Source organism: Pelodiscus sinensis, chromosome 5 (genome assembly GCF_052426305.1).
Source record: "Pelodiscus sinensis isolate ZL-2025 chromosome 5, ASM5242630v1, whole genome shotgun sequence".
NCBI classification, from domain to species: Eukaryota; Metazoa; Chordata; order Testudines; family Trionychidae; genus Pelodiscus; species Pelodiscus sinensis.
This window is the reverse complement of record NC_143056.1, coordinates 71,578,084-71,602,414: the sequence shown is the minus strand read 5'-3', so window position 1 is coordinate 71,602,414 and position 24,331 is coordinate 71,578,084. Positions and strand designations below refer to the sequence as shown.

Genomic DNA, 24,331 nt, shown 5'->3' with positions numbered 1-24,331 from the left:
AAGCCCTTTCCTGGAAGATCCCTTATTAAAGTAGGAATACGGGATCTTCCAGAAAAGGGCTTATTTTCCGCAAGATCCAGTCTAGACTGGCGCTTTTCTTCGGCAAAACCCCGAGCTGGAAAAAAGCGGCAGCCATGTTCATGCAAATGCCGCGGGGGATATTTAAATCCCCCGCGGCATTTGCAATTCCGAAGTGTCTCATTAGCATCCCTTTTACGGAAAAGGGTGCCAGTGTGTAGACAGCCATCCAGTCTAAATTTGTCTCGCTTCAGTCATTACCTCATGGCTTTGTCCACTAGATTGAAGAACCCATTATCCCATGTATTACTTACAGGATACCATACTACCACAGAAAGCTAGGGGAGACACTTGAAAACTATGAATAAGCAAACGTGGAATCTGTTATTTAGCTAATTCTTGATGGGATAAGGTAGAGACACAATGAAAGTGGCTAATTGGAGTAGAGACATCATGGTAAAAACATGAGACTCAGAATCAAGTGTTTTCGATTCTATGCCCAGTACAGACAACTTCAGGTGGTGACACAGGAAAAGTCATTTTATCCACATGTACCTCAGTTTCCCTCTTTGATTCTGTAACTTTATTTTCATTCTTCTCCATCTGCAAGTTTAATCAGGAAATAATCCATAGAGGACTTTCTGGATGGAAAGGGGGAAATAGTAAATACAGGCAGTCCCCGGGTTACATGGATCCGACTTACATCGGATCCCTACTTACAAACGGGGTGAGACAACCCCGCACTAGCTGCTTCCCGCCAGCAGACCAGGGAGACGCGAAGCTAACGCCCCCCACAGCAGACTAGGGAGACGCAGAGCGGCTTTTCTCAGAAGACACCTCAGCTTGAGAATAAAGGACTGAGGGAAGTGAGGTGTGGGAGAATAAAACTGAGCTCTGGAGAAATGTTTGGCTAGAGTTTCCCCTACAATATGTACCAGTTCTGACTTGCATACAAATTCAACTTAAGAACAAACCTACAGTCCCTATCTTGTATGTAACCCGGGGACTGCCTGTAGATTGAGTAGTGAAGCCTTTAAAATATATTTCTTATTATGTGTGTCTGATCTCATGCTATCTTGTCAGTGACAACAAATGACACTCAGATTATATTATTTGGCCTTGTTTTTCTTATGTTTCATAGGTGCTTTATAGATAAATTAGTATTTAATTAAACAGAAGTCATATGTGGAATCTGTCTTGTATCTACAATAAGCAAAAGTATTGCAGTGCCTATACAATGCCTAATGTCCACTCACAACAGCTTACCCTGGCCTTTTACAAGCACTGGTTACCACACACCAGTGGATTTTTAGTTAGAAAACTGAGCAGAAAATATTTACCACTTTACAAGGTGTGTGAATCATGAGTGTTTGCAAAGCACCTTGAGATCAGGCACAATTGGCAGAGTGCCTAGGGCGCACGATACTCTTAGGGGCTCACAAAAATGTTTTAATTTCTTTTAAAATTAGAAGAAAGAAATGAACTTTTAGGGTCGAAGAAAACGTTTTAATTTTTTTCTCACATCAGAAAAAAATGAAACTTTTAGGGCCCATGAAAATCTATTAAATTTTGCCTAAAGCAGAAAAAAATAAAATGTTGAAGTATTTAAAGTTATATCAAAATAATTTTTAATATTTTTTGTTATGGAGGAAGGGGCCCACGAAGTCATAATGCAGCCCTGCTTGAGATTGTAAAAGGTTGGTTTGCCCCGGGGCTGGAGAGCCTGGAGCTAAACCAGCTATGAGCTAACCTGAGAGGAATCAGATGATTCAAGTATAAAAGGCTGCAGAGAAATGAGGAAGGTAGGGTGGTTGGTTGAGAGAGAAAAGAATAGCTGAACTTGCCAAAAGCAGGAGGCCTGAAGTAAGCTAGGGAAGTCTACGAACCAGGATGTTGTGAGGAGCTGGAACTTATGAAAACACTTTGTGTTTTGTTTGGGGACTTTTGAGTTCTGTTAGTGACAAACTCTGCCGGGTAAAGGGTGAATTAAAGGATTTTGGACTGAGAAGGTGACTGGAAACTGAAGCAAGAGTTCTTAGAGGGGCTCTCATGAAGAAAAAATAGGCGGCAGCCACTCTACTACAGAGGTCATCCAATACAAATACAATAGAAGATCAATAGCTGAAGATCTGTTCTAGGGAAAGTATTAGGAAATGATTGAGGACAGCAAAAACTGTGTTCCCCAAGTTTTCTCTGCTAGCTCCTGTCCTTTGTTTTGGGCCTTTGTCCCATATTTTGGCCTTGGCAAACAAGGAGGTATGTTATCCCTCTATTTTAACTGCACAACCCCTCATGGCAGTTACTGCATGTACTATGAGGACTCTGAAGCATCATCAGGAAGCCAGTTACCTGCCTGGGTGGACCAAGAGTCTGACTAGGGTCTAGCAAATCCTACAGTCTCAGGAGCTGGCACCTGTATTGCTTCTGTGTTCAGCAGCCAGTGATGATGCAAAGTCTTTGCATGCAAATTTACCAGGTAAATTATTAAAAATTGGAAGAACTGCAGCAGGAAATGTGACCTGCGTTAACCCTTAGCAAGCCAGATGGGCATTGGAGAGCTGACTGGGCTCTACCGGAGCTGCTGTAGGTGCAGGCAGAAGGCCTGGGGGTGGGAGCGGGAAAGCTGGGTCCTGCAGCAGCCAAATGATTTCTCCTGTTCAAGTCGGGGCCGGTATCTCGCCTCCCCGCCTCCCTCCTCCCCCTCCCCCCGTGCGGCAGCTGGCTCAGGGCAGCAGCGAATGAGTTAAGGGGCTGATGCGGGAGAAGGCCGGTTGTCAAGAGGGAGCATGTGCAGTCTGCAACCGCATCCATGCTACGGGTTAGTGTCACTGGAACATTTAATCTCCAGCCGCCGCCTCGAGCCATCCGTGGAGGCGAGGAGGACAATGCGCGGCTGAGAGGAGGAGGAGGCGGGAGAGGCAGGAGCAAGGCCCAGGCCGAGCGCGGCTGCAGCAGCGGCCCTGGAGCGCTCTCGCCCCGTCTCCCCGCCCCCAGCACCGCCAGGGTAGGTGCAGCCGGAGCCCCTCGAGGCCGCCCGCAGCGGGGCTGGGGATGCGGAGCCGCAGGGAGGGCGCAGGACCCGGCCGCCGGTGCTTTCGCTTTCTCGCCGCGCCGGCTCCGCTTCCTGCCGAGGGAGGGGGCGACACCCGCCACAAAGCGGGCTCCGGGGGAGGCGCCGGGGGGCGGTTGCCCGGGCAGCGGGAGGCCGGCAGCGGAGCGGACTGGCCCCTTGCTGCCCAGCCGGCGTGTGCGCGGGGGCACAGCGGGCTGGAGCCTGCGGCGGAGCTTGGCAGTGCTGGGGGCCGGGAGCCGGCCGGCGCCGCTGGAGCGGAGATCCGGGGATGGCTACCGGGAGCAGGTCGCGATGAGCCGGGGCTGGCCAGGCGCTGGGTGCTGGAGCCCCGCGGACAGTCCCTGCCCAGGATCTGTCACCCTCTCCCGGGAATCGGCGTCCGTGTGGGGCATCCGGCAGGTGCGGAGACCCGGCTCCCCAGCCAAGAGAGGGGCCTCGCCCCTGGCGGGACAGCGGACACAGGCACGGGAGACCGGGCGGGTACCTGCACCCTCCTCTCTAGGTGCTGGAACTAGGGGCGCTGCGGGGGGTCGGGCGGCATGAAGCTGCTTCCAACACAGACAGGGTTTGCACTTTGTTCTAATGGCTTTTCCCAGCAGCCCCACTACATACATTGTTTCAGCACCCCTGGGTCTGCTCTTCCCCTCTGTGCCCCTCTGCTTCCTCCCCCCAGTGCTCCTTTTCCTCCTTCCTTTGTCCCTGTGGCTGTGAAGAGCCGGGCTGGCACACACTGGGGCAGGTGGCAGGCAGGCAACTTTCTTTGTGTGTGTTTTGCATTCAGCCAGAGCTGATTGAGATGAGGGGCACGGATCCTTGAGTGATGTACTACTGGGGTCTCCTTGGTAGAGCCTGCTGCACAATGTACATTAACGCCGTCTCTTCGGCAGGAAAGCAGGTCAGCTTTGGCATGCACAGCATTGTCTCTTGATTTTTTTAAGGAAGTTTTTGCTCTGGGGAACAAATGAAATGGTGTTTGAATAGTGTCCATGTGCCTGACTTTTTCTGAACAGCATGGCTCTGTTTTTCTCTACCCCATGCAATTCATTGTTTTGATATGAAACCCATTTTTTCAAAAGTTTTTAATAAAGCTGAAGTGGGAATGAAACGTTTTGATTGTATTGACATGAAACACTTCAGTTGACCCCAAATGAAAAAATGTTCAGAATTTTGTTTTTGTGGAGAACGTTTTCAATTTTTAATGTTTGATCCTTTTATGGAATGGTAAAAATGTTGAAAATCTGTCTTTTGCCCATCTCTATTTCTTGGTACTGGGATTTTCTAAGCTGCCTTTAGACTCTTGTGACAGCTGGGATATAGGAGGTGAGTTCCCCAAACCTTTGGCTGAGTTAGCACGTCACACCAGGGGCTTCCTGATCTGGTTTTGGCATCGTTTTGCTCTGGACCTGCACACTTGTGTCACATTGGAGCTAAGGTTCAGAAGCTGGACCAGCTTTTCCTCCCACTAAAGGCAGGGAAGCTTTCCCAGTTTTAGTATTTTCTTTCAGTTTATTACATTGTTTAATAACAGGATCCTCTTATTTCCCTCTTGCCTGCTGGAAAAATTATACCTCCAGTAGTTGAAGTTATTCATAGACAGAGTGGTGAATATGATTACCTGAAGCTTAGTTACCAAGTGTCTATAAAATAAATAAAGCACTCAGAGTGCAATATCCTTTCATATTAATGTATTTGCATACCTGAAAATGTATACTGCATTGGTCAGGGACTTGCTAGGGGTAGATGATTTATGCTAGATAATAAATTCCAAAGGAGAATTTTCAAAAACCTATGAGTGAGCAGAAAAACAGCAGTTGTTGCAATGAAATCTGTACTGGTGACAGTCACTTCAGGCTACAAGTCAGGTAAGCCCTTCACTATGCACCCAAGATTAAGAACATGCTTATGTCCTATTTACATTAATGGGATTTAAACCTAAGTTTACGTACTTCCCTGAAGTGGGGTCATAATGATCAGGTCCAACATTTTCCACACATAGATGGCAGTAGCTAACATGTTTCTGACTTCAACGACACTGTTCGTTGCTTCTGGGAAAACTTTATTACACTTCAAAGTGGAAGGGTTTGGGAGGAATCTTATCCCTGAGCTGTGTTGTGCATATTGATGGACTGTTCTGCACTTCTTATGCAGGGAATGCTTCCATTTGAGAGAGACTATTTCCATTTTGTGAAAGGGGAAACCGAGGTGCTCACAGTAGTAGATCTAGGACTACAACCCAGGAATTGACCCTCAATTTCTTGCTTTAACCATTCATTAACATTGCCTCTCAGAAAAGGCTAACAGGCCCTGAGACTCATTTATTGTTTGTTATTATTGTAGGGCCTAGGAGCTCTAGTCGTGCCAGGATTGTGTTGTGCTACATACTGTACAGACACAGAATACTTTGAGATCCTCTTGATAAAAGGCACATAGAAGAACCCCACAAGATTAGCAGAGACATTGGCAAGATGTGGGTTTGGCTTCCTTTGCCATATAGGGCATGTATTGCCTGCTGGATCATCTGGATCATTCACGAGGAGTAATGGTAGTTCGAAAGCCTAGTAGGAAGCCTAGTTCGAACTACCTAGTTCGTGCCCCGTGTAGCCGCGCTGCACGGGGTTCGAACCAGCGGGGTTTTAAAAATGGCAGCTCCCCACTTATGCAAATGAAGCCCGGGAAATTCAAATCCCGGGCTTCATTTGCAAGTGCGGTATGCCTACATTACCCCGCTAGTTCGAACTAGCGGGGTAGTGTAGACATACCCATGGATAGTACAGTAAACTTCCGATAATCCGGCACCTTTAGGACCCAGGGGGTGCCGGATTATCAGATATGCCGGACTATCAGAAGGGGGGGCTATGAGGGGTCTGGAATGGAGTGGGAGGGGATGCCACCCCAGACCCCTCATAGCCCCCCCTTACGATAGTCCGGCTCTGCCCCAGGCGTCCCTGATTCAGCTGCTGCTGGTCAGTTTCAGCAGCAGCTGAATCGGGGATGCCTGCAATAGAGCAGCTGGGGTGCTGCCGGGTTGGTCCCGCAGCGCCAAGGGGCGGCGCTACTGCACCAGCCCAGCAGCACTCCGGCTGCTCTTGGGGACGCCTGGGACAGAGTAGCTGGGGTACTGCCCGGTTGGTCCCATAGCGCTGCCCCTCGGGGCTGCGGGACCAACCCGGCAGCACCCCATCTGCTCTTGGGGACGCCTGGGGCAGAGCAGCTGCAGTGCTGCCGGTTTGGTCCCGCAGCGCCAAAGGATGGCGCTGAGGGACCAACCCGGCAGGACCCCAGCTGCTCTGCCCCAGGGGTCCCCGATTCAGCCGCTGCTGAAACAGATCAGCGGCTGATTCCAGGAAGCCCGGGGCAGAGCTGAATCCCGACGCCTGGGGCAAAGCAGCTGGGGTGCTGCCGGGTTGGTCCCGTAGCGCCGCCCCTAGGCACTGTGGGACCAACCCGGCAGCACCCCAGCTGCTCTGCCCCAGGGATCCCCAAGTCAGCCGCTGCTGAAACAGATCAGCGGCTGATTCCAGGAAGCCCGGGGCAGAGCTGCTGGGGTACTTCCCGGTTGGTCCCATAGCGCTGCCCCTCGGGGCTGCGGGACCAACCCGGCAGCACCCCATCTGCTCTTGTGTCCGGCAGAGCCGGACTATCGTAAGGGGGGGCTATGAGGGGTCTGGGGTGGCATCCCCTCCCACCCCATTCCAGACCCCTCATAGCCCCCCCTTCTGATAGTCCAGCATATCTGATAATCCGGAAGCCCGGGGCAGAGCTGAATCCCGACGTCTGGGGCAAAGCAGCTGGGGTGCTGCCGGGTTGGTCCCGTAGCGCCGCCCCTAGGCACTGTGGGACCAACCCGGCAGCACCCCAGCTGCTCTGCCCCAGGGGTCCCCAAGTCAGCCGCTGCTGAAATAGATCAGCGGCTGATTCCAGGAAGCCCGGGGCAGAGCTGCTGGGGTGCTGCCCGGTTGGTCCCATAGCGCTGCCCCTCGGGGCTGCGGGACCAACCCGGCAGCACCCCAGCTGCTCTGCCCCGGGCTTCCTGGAATCAGCCGCTGATCTGTTTCAGCAGCAGCTGAATCGGGGACCCCTGGGGCAGAGTAGCTGGGGTCCTGCCGGGTTGGTCCCGCAGCGCCATCCAGGCAAGCAACTTACATTTGATGCGAGAGAGAAAGGACATAAAAAGCGGGTGACATAGTCAAAGCAGTGGACTAGGACAGAGGTCTCCAACCTTTTTAAGCACAAGATCACTTTTTGAATTTAAGTGCAATCCAAGATCTACCTCAAACCCAAATACCTTGGCCCTGCCTCCTTCCCGCTCCTTCTCTGAGGCCCTGCCCCTGCTCACTCTGTCCTTCCTCCATCCTCCCTCCCTTTCACTAGGCTGGGGCAGAGGGTTGGGGAACAGGCTCTGGTCTTGGGGATTTGGAGTGTGAGGGCTCTGAGCTGAGCCTGGGGCAGGAGTTGGGGTGCAGGAAGGGAGTTCAGGGTACAGGTTCTGTACGGGAGTTTGGGTCCAGGGGGCTCAAAGCTAGGACAGGGACTTGGGGTCCAGGAGGGGGGTTCATGATTGGGGCAGGGAATTGGAACTGGCTCCAGCTGGACACTGCTTATCTCAGGTGGCTCCTGGGTGGTGGGGCAGTGAGGCTAAGACAGGCTCACCCCTGCCCTGGCCCTGCACCACACTCCAAAGCAGCCAGAAAACTCCCTCCATCCCAAGCCCTGTTGTGCCCCCACCCTCTGGTCTATGGAAGTAGAATACAGGATGGGAGAGGGGGCACCCTGACATCAGTGCCCCCTCCTCTTCCTTCCCTGCTCTGCTCTGCAAGCAGGATGCACCCAGGGAAGGGCAGCTCCAAGGCAAAGGGCAGGAGATGCGCAGCAGCGTGGGGAGGGGCAGCTGAAGTGCTGTGCTTGATAACATCTTGGCCAAACCAGTCAAGATCACCTGTCAAAGGCTCCAAGATCTATCAATAGATCCCGATCTACTGGTTGGTGACCACTGGACTAGGATAGTTATTTTTGCAGCAGCATGCTGAATGGATATAAGCAGAGCAAGATTGCATCTTCCAAGGCTATAGGGAAGGATGTTGCAATACTTCCAACTCAAGATGATGGGAGATTATACAAAGATTTTAGCTGTGTGGATGGATCGGGAAGTTCTCAAATAAGTTCTGCAGAAGGAATGTGCAAGACTTAAATATAGCCTGGATTTGAAGACTTCAACGGGTTCAGCTTGAAGATGCTACCCAGGTTATGGGCCAGAGTGACAGGCAGATGGAGTTGTCTGCAGAGAACATGAAAGATTAGTTTCCTGAGGATTGAAATAGTTTAATCCAGGGGTGGACAAATGTTTTGGCCCGAGGGCCACATTAAGGTTCAGAAATTGTATGGAGGGCCAGATAAGGAAGGCTATCTGTGCCTCCTCAGACAGCCAGGTGTGGCCTGGCTTCCACCCCATATCTGATACCCTGACCTCTGACTGCCCCCCGGACCCTCCATCCTCTATTTAACCCCCCTGCTCCCCACACCCCCAGGGATTCCCACCCACTGTCCAGCTCTCCTGTTCCTTGCTTCCTGACTGCCACCCTGGAATCTCCCTTGCTTCTTGTCCCCTGACGGTGCTGCCCAGAGCACTAGGGCTGGCAGTCCTGCATCTGTGCTCCCCAAAGCTGGAGCTCACAGCCACACTGCCCAGAACATTGGGAGTTGGTGGTGCAGCAAGCATGCCCCTCCAGGCACTTAGGGAACTGAGGGCAGGAGTTTGGGGGCCGAACAGAAGGGTCTGGCAAGCCAACTGTGGCCTGGGAGCTGCAGTTTGGTCCCCTCTGGCTTTAAACTAACAAGTTATTGGGCTCATTACAGCAGTAACTGAGTGAAATGTAAGGGCTTATGATATGCAACAGGTCAGACAAGGTAATTTCAGGGTCCCTTCTGGCTTTAAACTCTTTGGGTATGTCTACACTACCCCGCTAGTTCGAACTAGCGGAGTAATGTAGGCATACCGCATTTGCAAATGAAGCCCGGGATTTGAATTGCCCGGGCTTTATTTGCATAAGCGGGGAGCCGCCATTTTTAAATCCCCGCTCGTTCGAACCCCGTGCCGTGCGGCTACATGCGGCATGAACTAGGTAGTTCGAACTAGGCTTCCTAGTTCGAACTACCGTTACTCCTCGTGGAATGATTTGGTTAAGCCTAATATTTGTGAGGAGATAAAAATTACAGTGACAGGGTATGAACTAACATTCATAGCCGCTACACTAGCGCTCCGTTAGTTCGAATTTGAATCGAACTAGCGGAGCGCTTAGTTCGAACTAGGAAAACCTCATTTTACGAGGATTAAGCCTAGTTCGAACTTACTAGTTCGAATTAAGGGTTGTGTAGCCCCTTAATTCGAACTAGTGGTAGGCTAGCCCTCCCCAGGTTTCCCTGGTGGCCACTCTGGCCAACACCAGGGAAACTCTATGCCCCCCTCCCGGCCCCGGACCCCTTAAAGGGGCACGGGCTGGCTACGGTGCCCGTGCCAGGTGCAAGCCTGCCAGCACCCAGCCAGCAGACCCTGCACCTGGCACGGCACAGAGCCACCCACCCGATGTCCCCCAGCCCACCCCCTCTTCCCAGGACCAGGCTGGCGGCTCCCGGGAGCTTGCCCTGGACCGCAAGAGGTGGGCACCTTCCTGGGCTAGTGCGGACATCGTGGACCTCGTCCACGATCTCCGCACTAGGCACAGGAAAGTGGCCGTCTAGGGCAGGAGAGCTGCCAGCCTGGCCACCCAGGAGCAGGTGTGCATGAAAATCAAGGGGGTCCACTGAGACCCCCGACCCTGAGCCCTGAGCTTACAATGGCCGTCCTGGGTCAGACCAAAGGTCCATCTAGCCCAGTAGCCTGTCTGCCGACAGCGGCCAACCCTAGGGACCCTGGAGGCGATGGACCGAAGACAGTGACTCTTGGGCCATTTGTCTCGTGCCATCCCTCTCCAGCCTTCCACAAACTTTGGGCAGGGACACCACTCCTACCCCCTGGCTAAGACTACTCCATGGACCCTTTAAGCGCAGCCCTCGGCTAGCCTGAGACAGCATCTCCACGCTCTGATGCCTCTGCCGGCACTGCTTCCAGCCATCCTTAAGCCCTGTTCAGAGTCCACTCAATGTGGACTTGCTAGTTCGAATTAGCAAAACGCTAATTCGAACTAGTTTTTAGTTCTAGACGCGTTAGTTCGAATTAGCTTAGTTTGAATTAACTAATTCGAACTAAGTTAGTTCAAACTAGCGCTGTAGTGTAGACATACCCACATATAAAAGGGATCTGTTTGCACTGGCCCTAGAACCACCCATGTAGTGGAGTAGTGGTTATCTCTATTGATGCCAAGTAACCCTCATGATTTTATGTGTTTCTGGGTTCAATTTGGTAAGTTAACTTTAAATAAATAAAGCAAAAGACCTTCCAGACATGTTTTTTCAATTCCAAACTTCCTGTCTTCCTCAGCAAGATAGACTAGGAAAAGGTGAGGTTAATTAAAGGGCACCAATATTCCTTCCCCCTCAGATTAATTATGTTGGGGAAATTGGGTCAATTGCTCTGAGTGAACTTCTTGTTTACCAGTGGGAGTCAGGATCAGATATTTTTCCTTTCTCCACCTTCCCCTAGTGGAGAGTTTTGTACATTAGATATGTCCTGGTGGTCTTTCATCTGTCGTTGCATAAGGCATTGGCCAGAGACGAAGGCAGGATTCTGACTAGAAAAATGATTGGTTTGTCAGCTGCGATGTGGATTGAGAGTCAAGCAAGACTCTACAAAGGTGCTTTTGGGTTTGGTATAAACTGAAGTATGCTAGGAATAAACTTTTAAGTATTCAGCTGTGGGAGTTCCACCTTCCAGAGAAAAACCTATCTGTAACGAAAGGTAAAGTGGCTATTCTTTTGTTTCCTTTTGAAGGAAGGTTTAGCACCATGGGAACGAAATATGCAGGTTTTTAAAAAAAACACAAGCGCGATACCTGTGCTAGCCAGAACCCTCAAGTATATATGTAAAAATGGCCCCATTTTGTTTCCATGGTCTGCTTCTTATTTAGGCACAACAAATGTTTCCTCCTGTTTGCTCTGAAAGATTAATACAGATACATTAGAGGAACTAGGGATGTTAAAAAGCGGGGGCTTGGGGGTAAACATGTAACCACTGAAAATTTCAGCGGTTACACATTTACACAAAGGGGGAAGGTGGCTCTGTGAGATCCGTTGTGCGCAGGGAGCTGGCTTAAGTGTAAGCATCACGGTTACATGCAAGGCCCCCCCCACCCGTGCAGTGGATAGAGGGGAGCAGGTGGAAGCTGGTGCTTGTGGGGCAGGGGAGGAGAGGTTCTTAAAAGCCAGCTCTCCACAAGCACCAGCTTCCACCTGCTCCTCCCTCCCTCTGGCTGCGTCTAATACAGAGGCAGCTGGGGGGAAAGGGGATGGGGCTTGCATGTAACCGTGAAGGTTAACCAATGGGTCCAGGCTCATCAGTTAACTATATAAACAAATACACTGTCACATCCGTAGTGTGAACTGGAATCTGTACTGCTTTATAAGTCAGCAACAGAATTATTTGGCTAGTTTCTAGTCTCTTCACTATCCACGATAATGTATGAGGCAAAAGACCCAGATGGTTTCTCAGGTCCTAGGTGAAGATTGCTGTGCTGGCAGCCAGAAAAAGCACATTCTTTCAAAAAAGGAGCCAGCTGGATTTGGAAGTCACATAAGAATGACCATTCCAGATCAGACCAAAGGTCCATCTCACCCAGTATCCTGTCTTCTGACAATGGCTAGTGCCAGGTGCTTCAGAGGGAATGAACAGAACAGGGCAATTTATCAAGTGATCTATCCCCTGTTGTAACAGAGAGGAGATAAATACAGTGTCTTGTACAGCCACACTTTTCTGCCTATATCTGCACTGCAAAGTACAAACACCATCTGTGCTGGATGCTTGTGATATGAAGGTTAGGTGGTGATTATCTGAGTGAGTAGGAAAAAAAAAGCCAAACTGGGCTGAAGCTATAGCTCTGCAGCAACAGATACTAGCGCCTGTGCCAATGTGGAACAACGCACCTCTTTCTGGTTGGCTAGCATGCCACAGTCCTGTTTGCATCTTTATAAGTAATACACCCTTTGATGCCTGTTACAAGTCAGAGGTTGTCTATAAATTCAAAAGCACCTAACAATATCACCTCTGCACCCCATTCCACAAAGTGCAAAAGATTTAAGTTATTTCCCAGGTTGCACATGTGCAAGGCTATAACTGTAATGCAATGTTAGCCTGAAGGGAAGCTGGGCAGCTTTAGAAGTTTATCTTGTACACTGTAAATTCCACACTGTGGGGGGAATTAAAACTGGTTCTCATTAGTGGGGGAAAGAGAAGGATTTATGTCATCCTTTGCTTGCATATTGCCATTGTACCCAGCTAATCAAATAAATAGTAGTTCAGAGAACCCCACTCCTAAACCTTCCTCTCCCTCCACAGTCTTTAAACTCTTCCTGAAAGTTGGATTAGCATATAAAGAGGATCTTGTCCATTAAACCTTCACAATCTTTCCTTCAGTTGCAGAAGGCTAGAGAATTAGTGCTTATTAAAGCAGCTTTCACAGGGTAAGCTGGCAAGTCTTGAACAATCAGTGAATTCCTTTCTTGCTGGAATGTCCCTCTCAGGTCAATATGTTTGTCTTGAATTGAGGCAGCATCTACCAGAAGTACATGTTATAAAGAAGCTGTGAAAATCAAACTTCTGTCCTTGTGTTCTTTTGCTACATCACTGCTAGTGGAAGGAAAGGGATTCTAAGTTGCTTTGTGTTGTTCAGTGCCTTCAGTGCACTGCTCCGCCTCAGAAGTGACTGCGCTTCAGTGGTGCTTGTCATAATATATGTATATGTGTAAAATTAAGGAGGGAAACTCTAAAACAGCAAAAACAGCTCCATAAATCTTGTCCAAGGTGTTGATTTAGATCTATAAAGCCTGCATTGGTGTGGGAGTGTAACATAGGAAAATCTCATTCCACGGGCAAGTTAGTGATAGAATGATAAGGGAGGTGTCATTTGACTCATAAAATTCTGCAGAAGGATAATTTCAATGGTGCCTTTGTGGTATGGCAGGGTCCCCTCCCAGCTTCAGGTCTTCCAGCTGGAAATTGTAATGGTACAGTGCCATTGGAAATGGGTCGAGTTGGGTGCATTCAAAAACCCTTTCTTCATGAACACAATGTTACCAAACTTACAACAATTATATATAAAATTATCCTGCAGCAGAGGATAAAATTGTCCTATAAGACAGGGATGCATTGCTGATATTAAAAAAAGTTGATCTTTGATAATCCCAGGGTTGTTAGCCTTGATTTTTATGAGTGAAACAATTTATTTATCCAAGTCCTCATCAGTGTCCTCTCTGTCACCTGTGCTAGTCACACTGATCCTCATCTGTGCCACACTTGTAGGTCTCCATGGAAGGCAGGCTGATGGCCAAATACTTGCAGGGTGGTGAACATATGCTTTTTGCGCACAACCTTTGATTACCTAAAGGACTGATTTGGGAGCATGTGATATTTCATACATAACTGGTAGAATTAGTCAATTCCCCCTGCGCTTCCCCTCCAGAGTCATCCATGCCTGATAGTGAAGGCAGTTCTGGATATGCTTGGTGCCTATAATTATAGGCACCAATTTCTGTCCTAGCTAGAGAGAGGGTTGCTTACCCCTCCCCCCACCTCTGCTCCAAGCCCCATTTCCATCCCATCCCTTCCTCTAATAACCTCCTCGCACCATCCTTAATGGCCTCTTGGGCATCTAGGCAGTGGCACATCTTACAGGGATCACAGTCACAAAATCTTCCAGAGCGTGAGGTGTAAATTGCAATTAGCTATCCTGTCGGATCAAATAAAGAGCAGCAAGCACTTGTCCCAGCTGGCATTTGTCCCAGCATCTTCAGCTTTCTTCTGCTCCTTGATGAACTTCCTGAACTAGCCTTGTCAAAGCCGGTTCATGGGCATACTTCTTATAGTGTGTAAGGTGCCACTAGTGCTGTGTTTAAGCAGATTCTCCACTGTGCTATTCTCCAAAGATTCTGCTGCTGGTTGGTAGTCTTCATCTCCCCATTGATGCCTAAAAGTGATTGTGACAAAAGTAAAAACAAGGATTTTGTAGTAAGTTACTTTGAGATTGTAATTAGTAATACAATATACATAGTGTCATTTTGTGCATGGTATTTGGGGATGGAGTCAAATAATTTTTGACTGGCTACTGATGACTTAACCAGTGTCTCATTACAATTTGTTTGGCATAATAAAGAAAGCTGATGATACCATTGGTTCTCTTCTTTTTTGCTGATGATGGCAAATGAACTTGAATCCCTCCTTCCATTTATAATAATCTGTCACATTACAAAAATTAATTGGGTATCATATTCTTAGCATTAATTGATAGCACACTATTGTTTAGCAAGGACCACAATTCAACTTTTTGCAGGGGCTGCATGTTTGATATGTCTGTGTTAAGATATAATTAGATATTTTTTCAAATATTTGTCTACATACTTGTTCTGGGTTTGTGATGTTTGGTACCACTGTGTTCCTGAGAGAAGGGACTTTTGAATTAAATCTAGCTTAACTCATTTGCAATGAAATTGTGTTATCAACATTTCCACCTATTAGAAGACCTGGAGCTGGGGAGGAGAATATAATTGACATGCCTCAAAGGATGACAGAAATGAAATTCTGCAGGTTTTTTTGTGACTCAAATGACTCCTCTCTGAGGGTATGTCTACACTGCAAAGTTAATTTGAAATAACAGCTGTTATTTTGAATTAACTTTAATAGCGTCTGTACATGCAAACCGCTATTTTGAAATTAATTTGAAATAGTGGCGCGCTTAATTCCAATTTGGTAAACCTCATTCTACGAGGAGGAACGCCAAATTCGAAATAGCTATTTTGAATTAAGTGCTGTGTAGACACTTAATTCGAAATAGGGGGCCTCCAGCCCTTCCCAGGGAGCCCTGATGGCCATTCTGGGCACAACCAGGAAAACTTACTCTCCTCTCCCCCAGCCCCGGAGCCATTAAAGGAGTAAACCCTGGCCACAGTGCCTGTGCCAGCTCCAAGCCTGCCAGCCCAGAGCCAGCAGTGGCCACCAAAACAGGAGCCAGCAAGCCACTGGCAGCCAGCCCTCCACCACTCTCCAGGAGCAGTCTGCCAGCCCCCAGGAGTCTGACAAGGGCTGGAGAAGGTGAGCGCCTTCCTGGTCCAGGGTGGAGATCATGGAACTTTTCAGGTTTGGGGGGGGGGATGCCCCCAACATCCATGATCTCCGCACTAGACGGAGGAATGCAGCCATCTGTAGCAGGACAGCTGCCAGCCTGGCCACCAAAGGCCACATGCGATCCCAGGAGCAGGTTTGCATGAAAATCAAGTTGGTCTGGCGAGACCCCCAACCCTGGGCCCTGAGCTTCCCCACCCCCTTCTTCCCCTTGCTTCCCCCTTCCAGCTCCCTCCACCCAGGTTTCCCCCTCCCCTCTCTCACCCTCTCTCTTCCCCTCCTCCACCTCCTTTTCCCAGCTCTCCAGAGGTTCACCCCCCCCCAGTTTTGTTCAATAAACCCAGTTTCTATTTTTGAACATACGTGTCTTTTTGTTTGACATCAGGAAGGGGGGGTAGGGAGGGGTAAGTGGAAAGATGTGAGGGAGGAATGGGACACGAGCCCCCGGTGGGGAGGACCGAGGTGGCTCTGAGGGCTCCTCGGGGTGGATGCTCTTCTGTAGGGCCTCCTGGATTCTGACAGCCCCCCCATGGACCCCCCAGATGGCAGCCTGCAGCAAATGCTGCCGAGCTGATGGCAATGACCCCACGAGACACACCGGGCACTCAGGGCACACCAAGACAGGACTGCTTCGCTGTCCTTCATCAAGGTAGACAAGCAAGCGGGGAACCCTGAGAACTGTCTGTCCGGGGTGGGGGTAGGGTCCCTTTAAGCACTGAGCTCAGTTAGCCTCAGGCAGTAGCCCCACACACTTAAGTCCTAACTTGATGCCCTGCCAGCACTGGTTCCGGCCAGCCTTAACTTTGGTTCAGGGTCCAAATAGTTTTGTGTACAGATGCATTATTTCGAATTAGCTTAATTTGAATTAACTTAATTCAAAATAGTTAACTCGAATTAACGCTGTAGTATAGACATACCCTTAGTTTTCTATCATAACTGGCCCACGGAATTAGTCATGCTCATAGACTATATAGCATGTGGTTCCTGGCTACCTCAGAAACTTCCATTCTCCCATTACTGTATATTTGCTCACAGTCCCTAGGTCTGAATGTCTGGTTACTGAACATTTTCAGTGTAGGGTTTACTATTCTAGAATACACTTCACTTGCTAATTTAACAAAGCCCAACTCAGTTGATTTTCAGGGCACTCTGTTGAGACCTTGTAGCTTCTGAGGTTTTTGCATGAGCAAGTGATTGTGGGAAAGACATTCCAGGTAAATTCTTGAGGAGGGGAAAGTCTTTTTTTGTGCTTTTGTGTTAGACTACTGTGTATATTTTCTCCTAGTGGCTTGATGGATGCAATGTAAGCTGATCAAAATAACTATATAGTCTGATCCTGCAGTCCTCTCAAAGCCCTGGTCTACACAAGGGAGTTATTTCAAAATAACAAGCAGAGCGTCCACATTATCAAGCACGTTACTTCGAAATAAGGGGCTGGTTATTTTTAAATAACTCCTGCTTTCCACGAGGAATAATGCTTATTTCAAAATAGCTATTTCGAAATTGCGGTAGTGTAGATGCTCTACTGCTGCTATTTCAGAATAATTACTCTGAGAGTCATTCAAAGTAATTACTCCCCAGTGCTTCCCAGGACTCTAAGGCAAGATAGCATGCCTACGTTAAGGGGGCCTGCTTTGTACTAATTTTGAGGCTTCCCTGTAGTGAGGACGCACTATTTCAAAATAGTTATTTTGGGAGTTATTTCAAAATAAGTTATTTTGAAATAATTTCCTAGTGTAGACATGCCCAAAGGAACATTACCCAATAAAGCTTTTAATTGGCAGCCCACTGGCACAGGGACTGCAATCTGGAGAATAATTGTGAAATACTTTGAAATCCACCAGGATGAGATCAGCTAATAAGAAATACCAAGTTAATTAAGACAGTAAGGTATGGTAATTCCATAGTGCCATAGGACTTCACTGTAGTCACTTATGTCTACACTTGATTCCTCCTTTGAGGGAAGAATGCAAATGTAGACATCCAAAATTGCAAATGAAGTGGGGATTTAAATATCCCATGCTTCATTTGCATGATCACTGCCACTTTTCCCCAATAGCGTTATTTCGGGACATCAAACTCGGTCCCCACAGGGTTATTTCTAGAGAAAACCTTTCTCTCGAAATAACCCTTAAATCTAATTTTTTGAGGAGTAAGGGTTATTTCGAGGGAAGGGTTTTCTCTCGAAATAACCCCGCGGGGACCAAGTTTGATGTCCCGAAATAGCACTATTGCGGAAAAGCGGTAGTCCATGATTATGCAAATGAAGTGCAGGATATTTAAATCCCACTTGATTTGCAATTTCGGATCTCTACATTTGCATTCTTCCCTCGAAGGAGAAATCGAGTGTAGACATACCAAAGACAGTAGGGAGAGTATTCATCCCCTCCCACTCCATTCCAAAGCCTTTGCTGCATGGGGTAAAGGAGAATATCATTTATTTAAATAGCATGGAGGCTATCCTGTGCAGTTGAACTGTTCAGATGCCAACCTGTAGAGGATAGCGGTAGATGAGGAAAAGCAAACAGAGGGAATTCGCTTGGTAGCCATCCGAGAGGTGCTAAGATGAGTGCTAAATTAAGATGGTTGTGTTGTGAGCTGGTGGAGTGAATATCCACCAGCTGTGATCATTTGTTCAGCTGTAGCTAGTTACAGGCACTATTTGACCATGTGTGTGTTTGTTTGTTTGCTTGAAAAGTGTAATTTTGGTGCTTTGTTCCAGCTGGGCCTTGAGTAGTTGATTGGAGGGAATGCTTTGAGCCGGGTCAACTGTTTTGAGCCAGCAGCCTTATAAAAAAATAGTCATTTATGAACTGAGCGAATGGTGAACTGAGGGAGTTTGCCAGAGGGGGGAGTTCTCTCAAGAGTTTTTTTGCCTTTCAGAGTTCTGTGAACAGTAAATACAGTATCTGAAGAGGCTCCTAGGAGGACAATATGCATAGTAAGCAATCAGCTGTTGCAATCTGCACAGGATGTGCCATGTTTGTCTTTATCCCAGAGGACAGGAGTGACTTCATCTATAGGAAGTACAAGTCGGTCTTCATATTGGAAGAGAAGGTTAAAGGACTATTTAGCATCTACCCTATGTTGCATCAGAAACAATGAAGACTTTCTGGATAGAAGTCAGTGTTTGGTACTGCAGGTACAGCATGCTAAAAAATCAGAAAGGGCAAAGCAGAGCAGGCAGGAAAATTGGCAGCATGTGACCTTCAGAAGAGGAAAGCTTGTGGCAATTGGGGGAGGGTCCGAGACAATTGGAAAAAGGCAAATATAGTGCCCATCATTCAAAAAGGGAAGAAGGAGGATCAAGGGAACTACAAACCATTCAGCCTCACTTCAGTCCCATGAAAAATTATGGAACAGATCCTCAAGGAATCCATTTTGAAGCATTTGGAGGAGAGGAAGGTGATCAGGAATGGTCCACATGGATTCACCATGGGCAAGTCAGGCCCAACCTAATTGCCTTCTATGATGAGATAGCTGGCTCTGTGGATACGGGGAAAGCAGTGGGCAAGATATACCTTGAATTTAGCATAAAAATAACAAGGACTCCGGTGACACCTTAAAGATTTATTTGGGCATAAGCTTTTGTGGGCAAAGACCCCTTCATTAGATATGACTTTTCATTGTTTTTTCAGATACAGTCTACCATGGCTGCTTCTCTGATACTAGTCTCCCATAGTATTCTTGACAGCAAATGAAAAAAGTGTAGCTTGGATGAATGGACTAGGTGGATAGAAGGCTGGCTGGATCATCAGACTTAATGGCTAGTGATTAATGGCTTGATGTCTAGTTGGCAGCTGGTATCAAGCAGAGTGTACCACGGGTTGGTTCTGGGGCCAATTTTATTCAACATCTTCATTAATGATTTGGATGATGAGTTGGATTGCACCTTCATCAAGTTTACAGATGACACAGATCTGTCCGTGAGTAAGCGACCAGGGAGTGTTGTGAACAGGGGCAGCTAACAGGGAGTTTCGAGAGGGAGTTCTGAAGGGGAGTTGGAAGGCGGTGAGATACACTTGCTATTCTTTAAAACTTTTACACTAAACTAAAAACAAAACTTCCTGATTTAAATAAAAACCCTCTCAATAATCTAATTAGCTGTAGGAGAGAATGCAGGCAGATGCTCAGCAGCAGAGAGGGGGCTATCATATGAAATTAATAGGCAGCAGGTTTAAAACAAAAAAAAGGAAGTTTTTCTTCACTCAGCATACAGCAATCCTGTGGAACTCCTTGCTGGAGGATGCGGTGAAGGATAGAACTTTAACAGGGTTCAAAAAAGAGCTAGATAGATTCATGGAGGTTAGGTCCATTAATGGCTAGTAACCAGGATGGGTAGGAATGGTATCCCTACTCTCTGTTTCTCTGGAGGAGGGTGACAAGGGAGGGATCATGTGAGGATTACCTGTTGTGATCTCTCCCTCTGGGGCATCTGGTATTTGCCACTGCCACCAGACAGGATACTGGGCTGAAAAGACCATTAGTCTGACCCAGTATGGCAGTTCGTATGTTCTTATGACACCAAGCTGGGGGGTGAGGTATATAGGCTGGAGGAAAGGAATAGGGTCCAGAGTGACCTAGACAAATTGGAAGATTGGGCCAACAGAAATCTAAGGTTCAATAAGGACAAGTGCATAGTCCTGCACTTAAGACGGAAGAATCCCAAACACTGCTACAGGCTGAGGACTGACTGGCTAAGCAGCAGTTCTTCAGAAAAGGCCTTGGGAATTACGTAGAAGAGAAGCTGGATATGAGTCAAAAGCATGCCTTTGTTGCCAAGGCTAACAGTATTAGTAGGAGCATTGCCAACAGATCGAGGGAAGTGATTATTTTCCCCTATTCGGCACTGGTGAGGCCACATCTGGAGTATTGTGTCCAGTTTAGGTCCCCCACTACAGAAAGGATGTGGACAAATTGGAGAGAGTCCAGTGGAGGGCAATGAAAATGATTAGGAGATGGCCACCTGACTTGAGGAGAGGCAGAGGGAACTGGGCTTATTTAGGCTACGTCTAGACTGCAAGCCTCTTTCGAAAGAGGCTTTTTCAAAAGATACTTTCGAAAAAGCCTCTTTCAAAAAAGAGCGTCTAGACAACAACCAGTACTTTGGAAAAAGCAAGCCTCTTTTTTGAAAGAGAGTACCCAGGCAGACTGGATGCTCTCTTTCAAAAAACACAGTTTGCATTACATAGCACCTTTTTTTGAAAGAGCATTTTTGAAAAAAGGCGTTATTCCTTGTAAAACGAGGTTTACCTCTGTCAAAAAAACTGCCGCGTTCTTCAAATTTACTTTCAAAAGAACTTGGCAGCAGTCTAGACACAGGTAAAATTTTTTCGAAAAAAAGGCCACTTTTTTCGAAAAAGCCTGCAGTCCAGATACACCCTTAGTCTGCAGAAGAGGGGGGATTTAATAGCAGTTTCAATTATCTGAAGGAGGGTTCCAAAGATGATGGAGACAGGCTGTTTAGTAGTGACAGATGAGAGAACGAGGAGCAATGGTCTCAAGTTGCAATGGGGGAGTCTAGGTTGAACATTAGGAAAATTTGTTTCCCTAGGAGGGTGGTGAAGCACTGGAATGGGTTACCTAGGGAGGCTGGTGGAATCTTTGTCTGTAGAGGTTTATAAAGCCAGGCTTAACAAAGCCCTGGCTAGCATGATTCAGTTGAGATTGCACTGCTTTGAGTGGATGGCCTCCTGAGGTCTCTTCCAACCCTAGTCTTCTATGATTCTATGTATAAAATAAGTTATTGAAACAGTATGATAATATACAGTTTGGAGACTGACCTTTCATTCAACTACATACACAGTCCTCTTGTGAACTGATTACGCTTTGGAAAAAAGACCTGAAACTTGACTTTGACATTGTGAGGTATTAGTGATCACCATAAAGGTAATAAAAGGCATGATTCTTTTGCAGATTTGCTAGAATCTGATCAATTTTCAAAGATAAAGTCAGTAAGTGGAAGGCTTCCATTTCTAAAAATACTGCACAGATACTGACTTGCATCTGTTCCTCAAGCACAGACACTGAATTACACTTGGTACTCACAGGGGGTGCTCTATTAATTTTTGTGATTGTTGTTACTCTAAGTTTAAGTCTGTGGGGCTATGTCTACACTGCAGGTATATGTCGGCAGAGGATATGCTAATGAAGCACTCATTAGCATTTGTTGCACTGTTATTTGCATATCCCTGCCGATGCTTTTTGCACAAGAGGTTTTTGTTCAAAAACAAACCGTGTAGACAGGTCCGTATTGCGCAAAAAAAACCCTTTTGTGCAAGATTCCCTTATGCATCAAAAAAGGAGGTATACAGGATCTTGCACAAAAGGGGATTTTTGCGCAAAATGGACCCGTCTACACTGCTTGTTTTTGCGCAAAAACGTCTTGTGCAAAAAGAATCAGCAGAGATATAAAAATGACAGTGTGACAAATGCTAATGAGTGCTTCATTAGCATACTCTTTGCTGACAAATACCTGACGTGTAGATGTAGCCTGTGTGTTACTCCATTTTTTTAGCTAAATTCCAGGGACAGGAACGAGAGAGAGTGTCACATTCTGACAGGAGAGACATACTTTTCATATTTTTATACTTAAGATACCAGTGAAGGAAATTATACAAAAACCAAGTTCTTACAGAGGAATGACAACAGTTAGAATTTCCTTTTGATGGACCAGGGATGAGAAATGTAGAGAGTAGTACAGAACTGTAGTATGTACCAAAACTGGCACTTACCGAGTGTCTTTCATCATAGAATTGCAGTATTCATTATCAATCTTAACAAAGCTGTACCATATTGCTGTAGGTAGGTATTATCAGTCCCATTTTACAGATAGGTAAACATAGCAGATACATTATTTGACTGAGAACACACAGCCAGTGGAAGAGGAATAAAATCCAGGAATCTCCTAAAATATAGATCTGTGTTGTAACCATTAAACTCTGTTACCAGTAAAGAGATTAAATGGGTTATTTGTGGCTGCATTTCTTTTTTGATTGGATGAAGCAACATAAGAATGAGAAATGATTATGTGACAATGAAATCTAAAAGTGTATATGACACTTGGGAAAAGGTACTCAGACAAGTTGCTAGGCAACAGTGTCCTGCCTTTGATTACCAATCAGCCCATGAGAATTTTTTCTGATGATGTAGAATAGTGATAGAAATGTAGCCGTGTTAGTCCTGTATTTTGTTTCCGATGATGTAATTTTGTACCCTGGTCTGTGATAGAGCACGTGTGGGTTGAGTTTTGTAAAAACTGGTCACTTTTATCTAATGAACACCCTTGCTCTCATCTTGCTAAACTAATTTTATTTTAAAGACACACACTATCAAGTCAAGTTTTACCTCAGATTTAAATTTGGTAACTTAAAGGGTTTTTAAAAAATAAAACCTAAGATCAATAGAAATGTTTTGGTTGTTTTAAAACAATTCAAAAGGAAAGTTTATAAATAACTATTCCTTCCTACGGTGTTTGTAATCCAAACATTGCAGCATTGTGCAGGTGCCTGATAGCATAAATATGAAACAAATATGAAACTCACATTCTGTGTTTATTTTCATTGTTGAGCAGAGAAAAAATTAAAAAGTGAACAATATAATCAGCAAAAAAGGTAATAAGAATTTAATAACCTAAGACCTTTTAAATGGCACAGGAAAATGTTTATTTTTAACTGTTGATTTTTTTTTAGACGAGCTATGTCCTGTGTATGAAAACAGTTGCAGTCTAATTTTTTTAAACTTCTCTATTAGTCCAAATGCAGGAGAAGTCAGATTTTGCTCCTGGCAGCAAATAGCCAAGGAAATATTTGAAGACATTATAATTCTTCTTAAATGATGTAGGCATCTTCAAAGTTTGTGGGATGGCAATGAGGGAATTACAAAGAAATGTTATATTCTGAAACTCTACTATTGTGATTTCCAAGGCTTTGCCTGAAGTTTTCCCTTGGGCTACTGTTGTAGCATTTAAGGAAAAGAATAACTCGTGCATAGCATTTAAGATGGTTTACTTTCATAATTTGCATCTAGAAGCATCTAGTTGTCATTCGTACAGACTTGGCTTGAAATGTACAGTAGAGCAATTGTTCCCTTTGGGAGGTGGGAAATGCGTGGTAGCTATATACTGCAAATAATTTGCAGATTCTAATTCAGGACTTTCATAGGGAAAACTCAGTTGTGAATATGAGCTCATGTTTTGCCTACTAATCTAGGTTCACAAAAGTTCAGTTCCTTGCTGGTTGGTGTATAGTTTTGTAAAGGCATATGAATAACTGTGGATGTGTAATACACTGTGATACAGCACTTCCAACCATATTTTCAATATAGAGTGGTTTGACTTTCCAAGAACAGAGCTGGGAGCTAGGAATTCCTGGTTTCTGTTTCCAATGTTGTCACTAACTCACTGAGAAACCTTGTGCAAGTCACACAACCTCTCTGTGACTACATTTCTTGATTGTAAAATGGAACTTAGTACTGTATCACTGGACTGTTGTATGTATTGATTAGTTAATAAGTTTTGCAAAGCACTTTGAAGAAAAGTTCAAAGTAGTAAATGAACCAAAATACGGAGGGAAAAAAACACGAAAGAAATACAGAAACTCCCACTGCCGGGTCAAGAATTGACTCTCCCTTTTTGTTTGGTTACTGCATGTATTCTTATCTTGTGAACAGTACAAGTGGTTAATCCTAGGAACATGCTCTCCCAGGCTTTGTCTACGCTGGGAATATTAGTGCCTGTTTTACAGCAACTGCCAGCAGTAATGCATCAGTGCAAGTGATAACAACAATTCAAGTGTGAGCAGGGGAGCATATGAGGACATATGCAAGCATCTGCATATGCTTTACAATATAGTCTAATATTCTGTTTCTCAAATATTATTTTTAATTCAAATGTGGAAACACACTTGTGCTTAAGGCCATACAGACTGTATTGTAATGCAGCTGCGTTATTTTAGTGAAAGGAGGAGCTCCAGCCTCAT

At 46.3% G+C, this 24,331-nt stretch overlaps 1 protein-coding gene across 9 annotated transcripts in view; it reads left to right on the top strand.

The window, feature by feature from the left end:
• The first annotated feature begins 2,690 nt into the window (after positions 1-2,690).
• TMEM229B (transmembrane protein 229B) overlaps positions 2,691-24,331 on the top strand; it is a 72,182-nt gene continuing 50,541 nt past the window's right edge. For 3 of the 9 annotated variants that reach the window (XR_016349671.1, XR_016349670.1, XM_075927376.2), the window contains exons 1-2: positions 2,890-3,022; positions 3,873-3,986. Coding sequence is in view for 1 of the 9 variants with exons in the window: in XM_075927380.2 (XP_075783495.1) it covers positions 2,828-2,836 (9 nt within the window). In the remaining 8 variants the exon portion in view is untranslated. The other 6 variants (XM_075927377.2, XM_075927380.2, XM_089778531.1 and 3 more) reach the window with 6 other exon arrangements.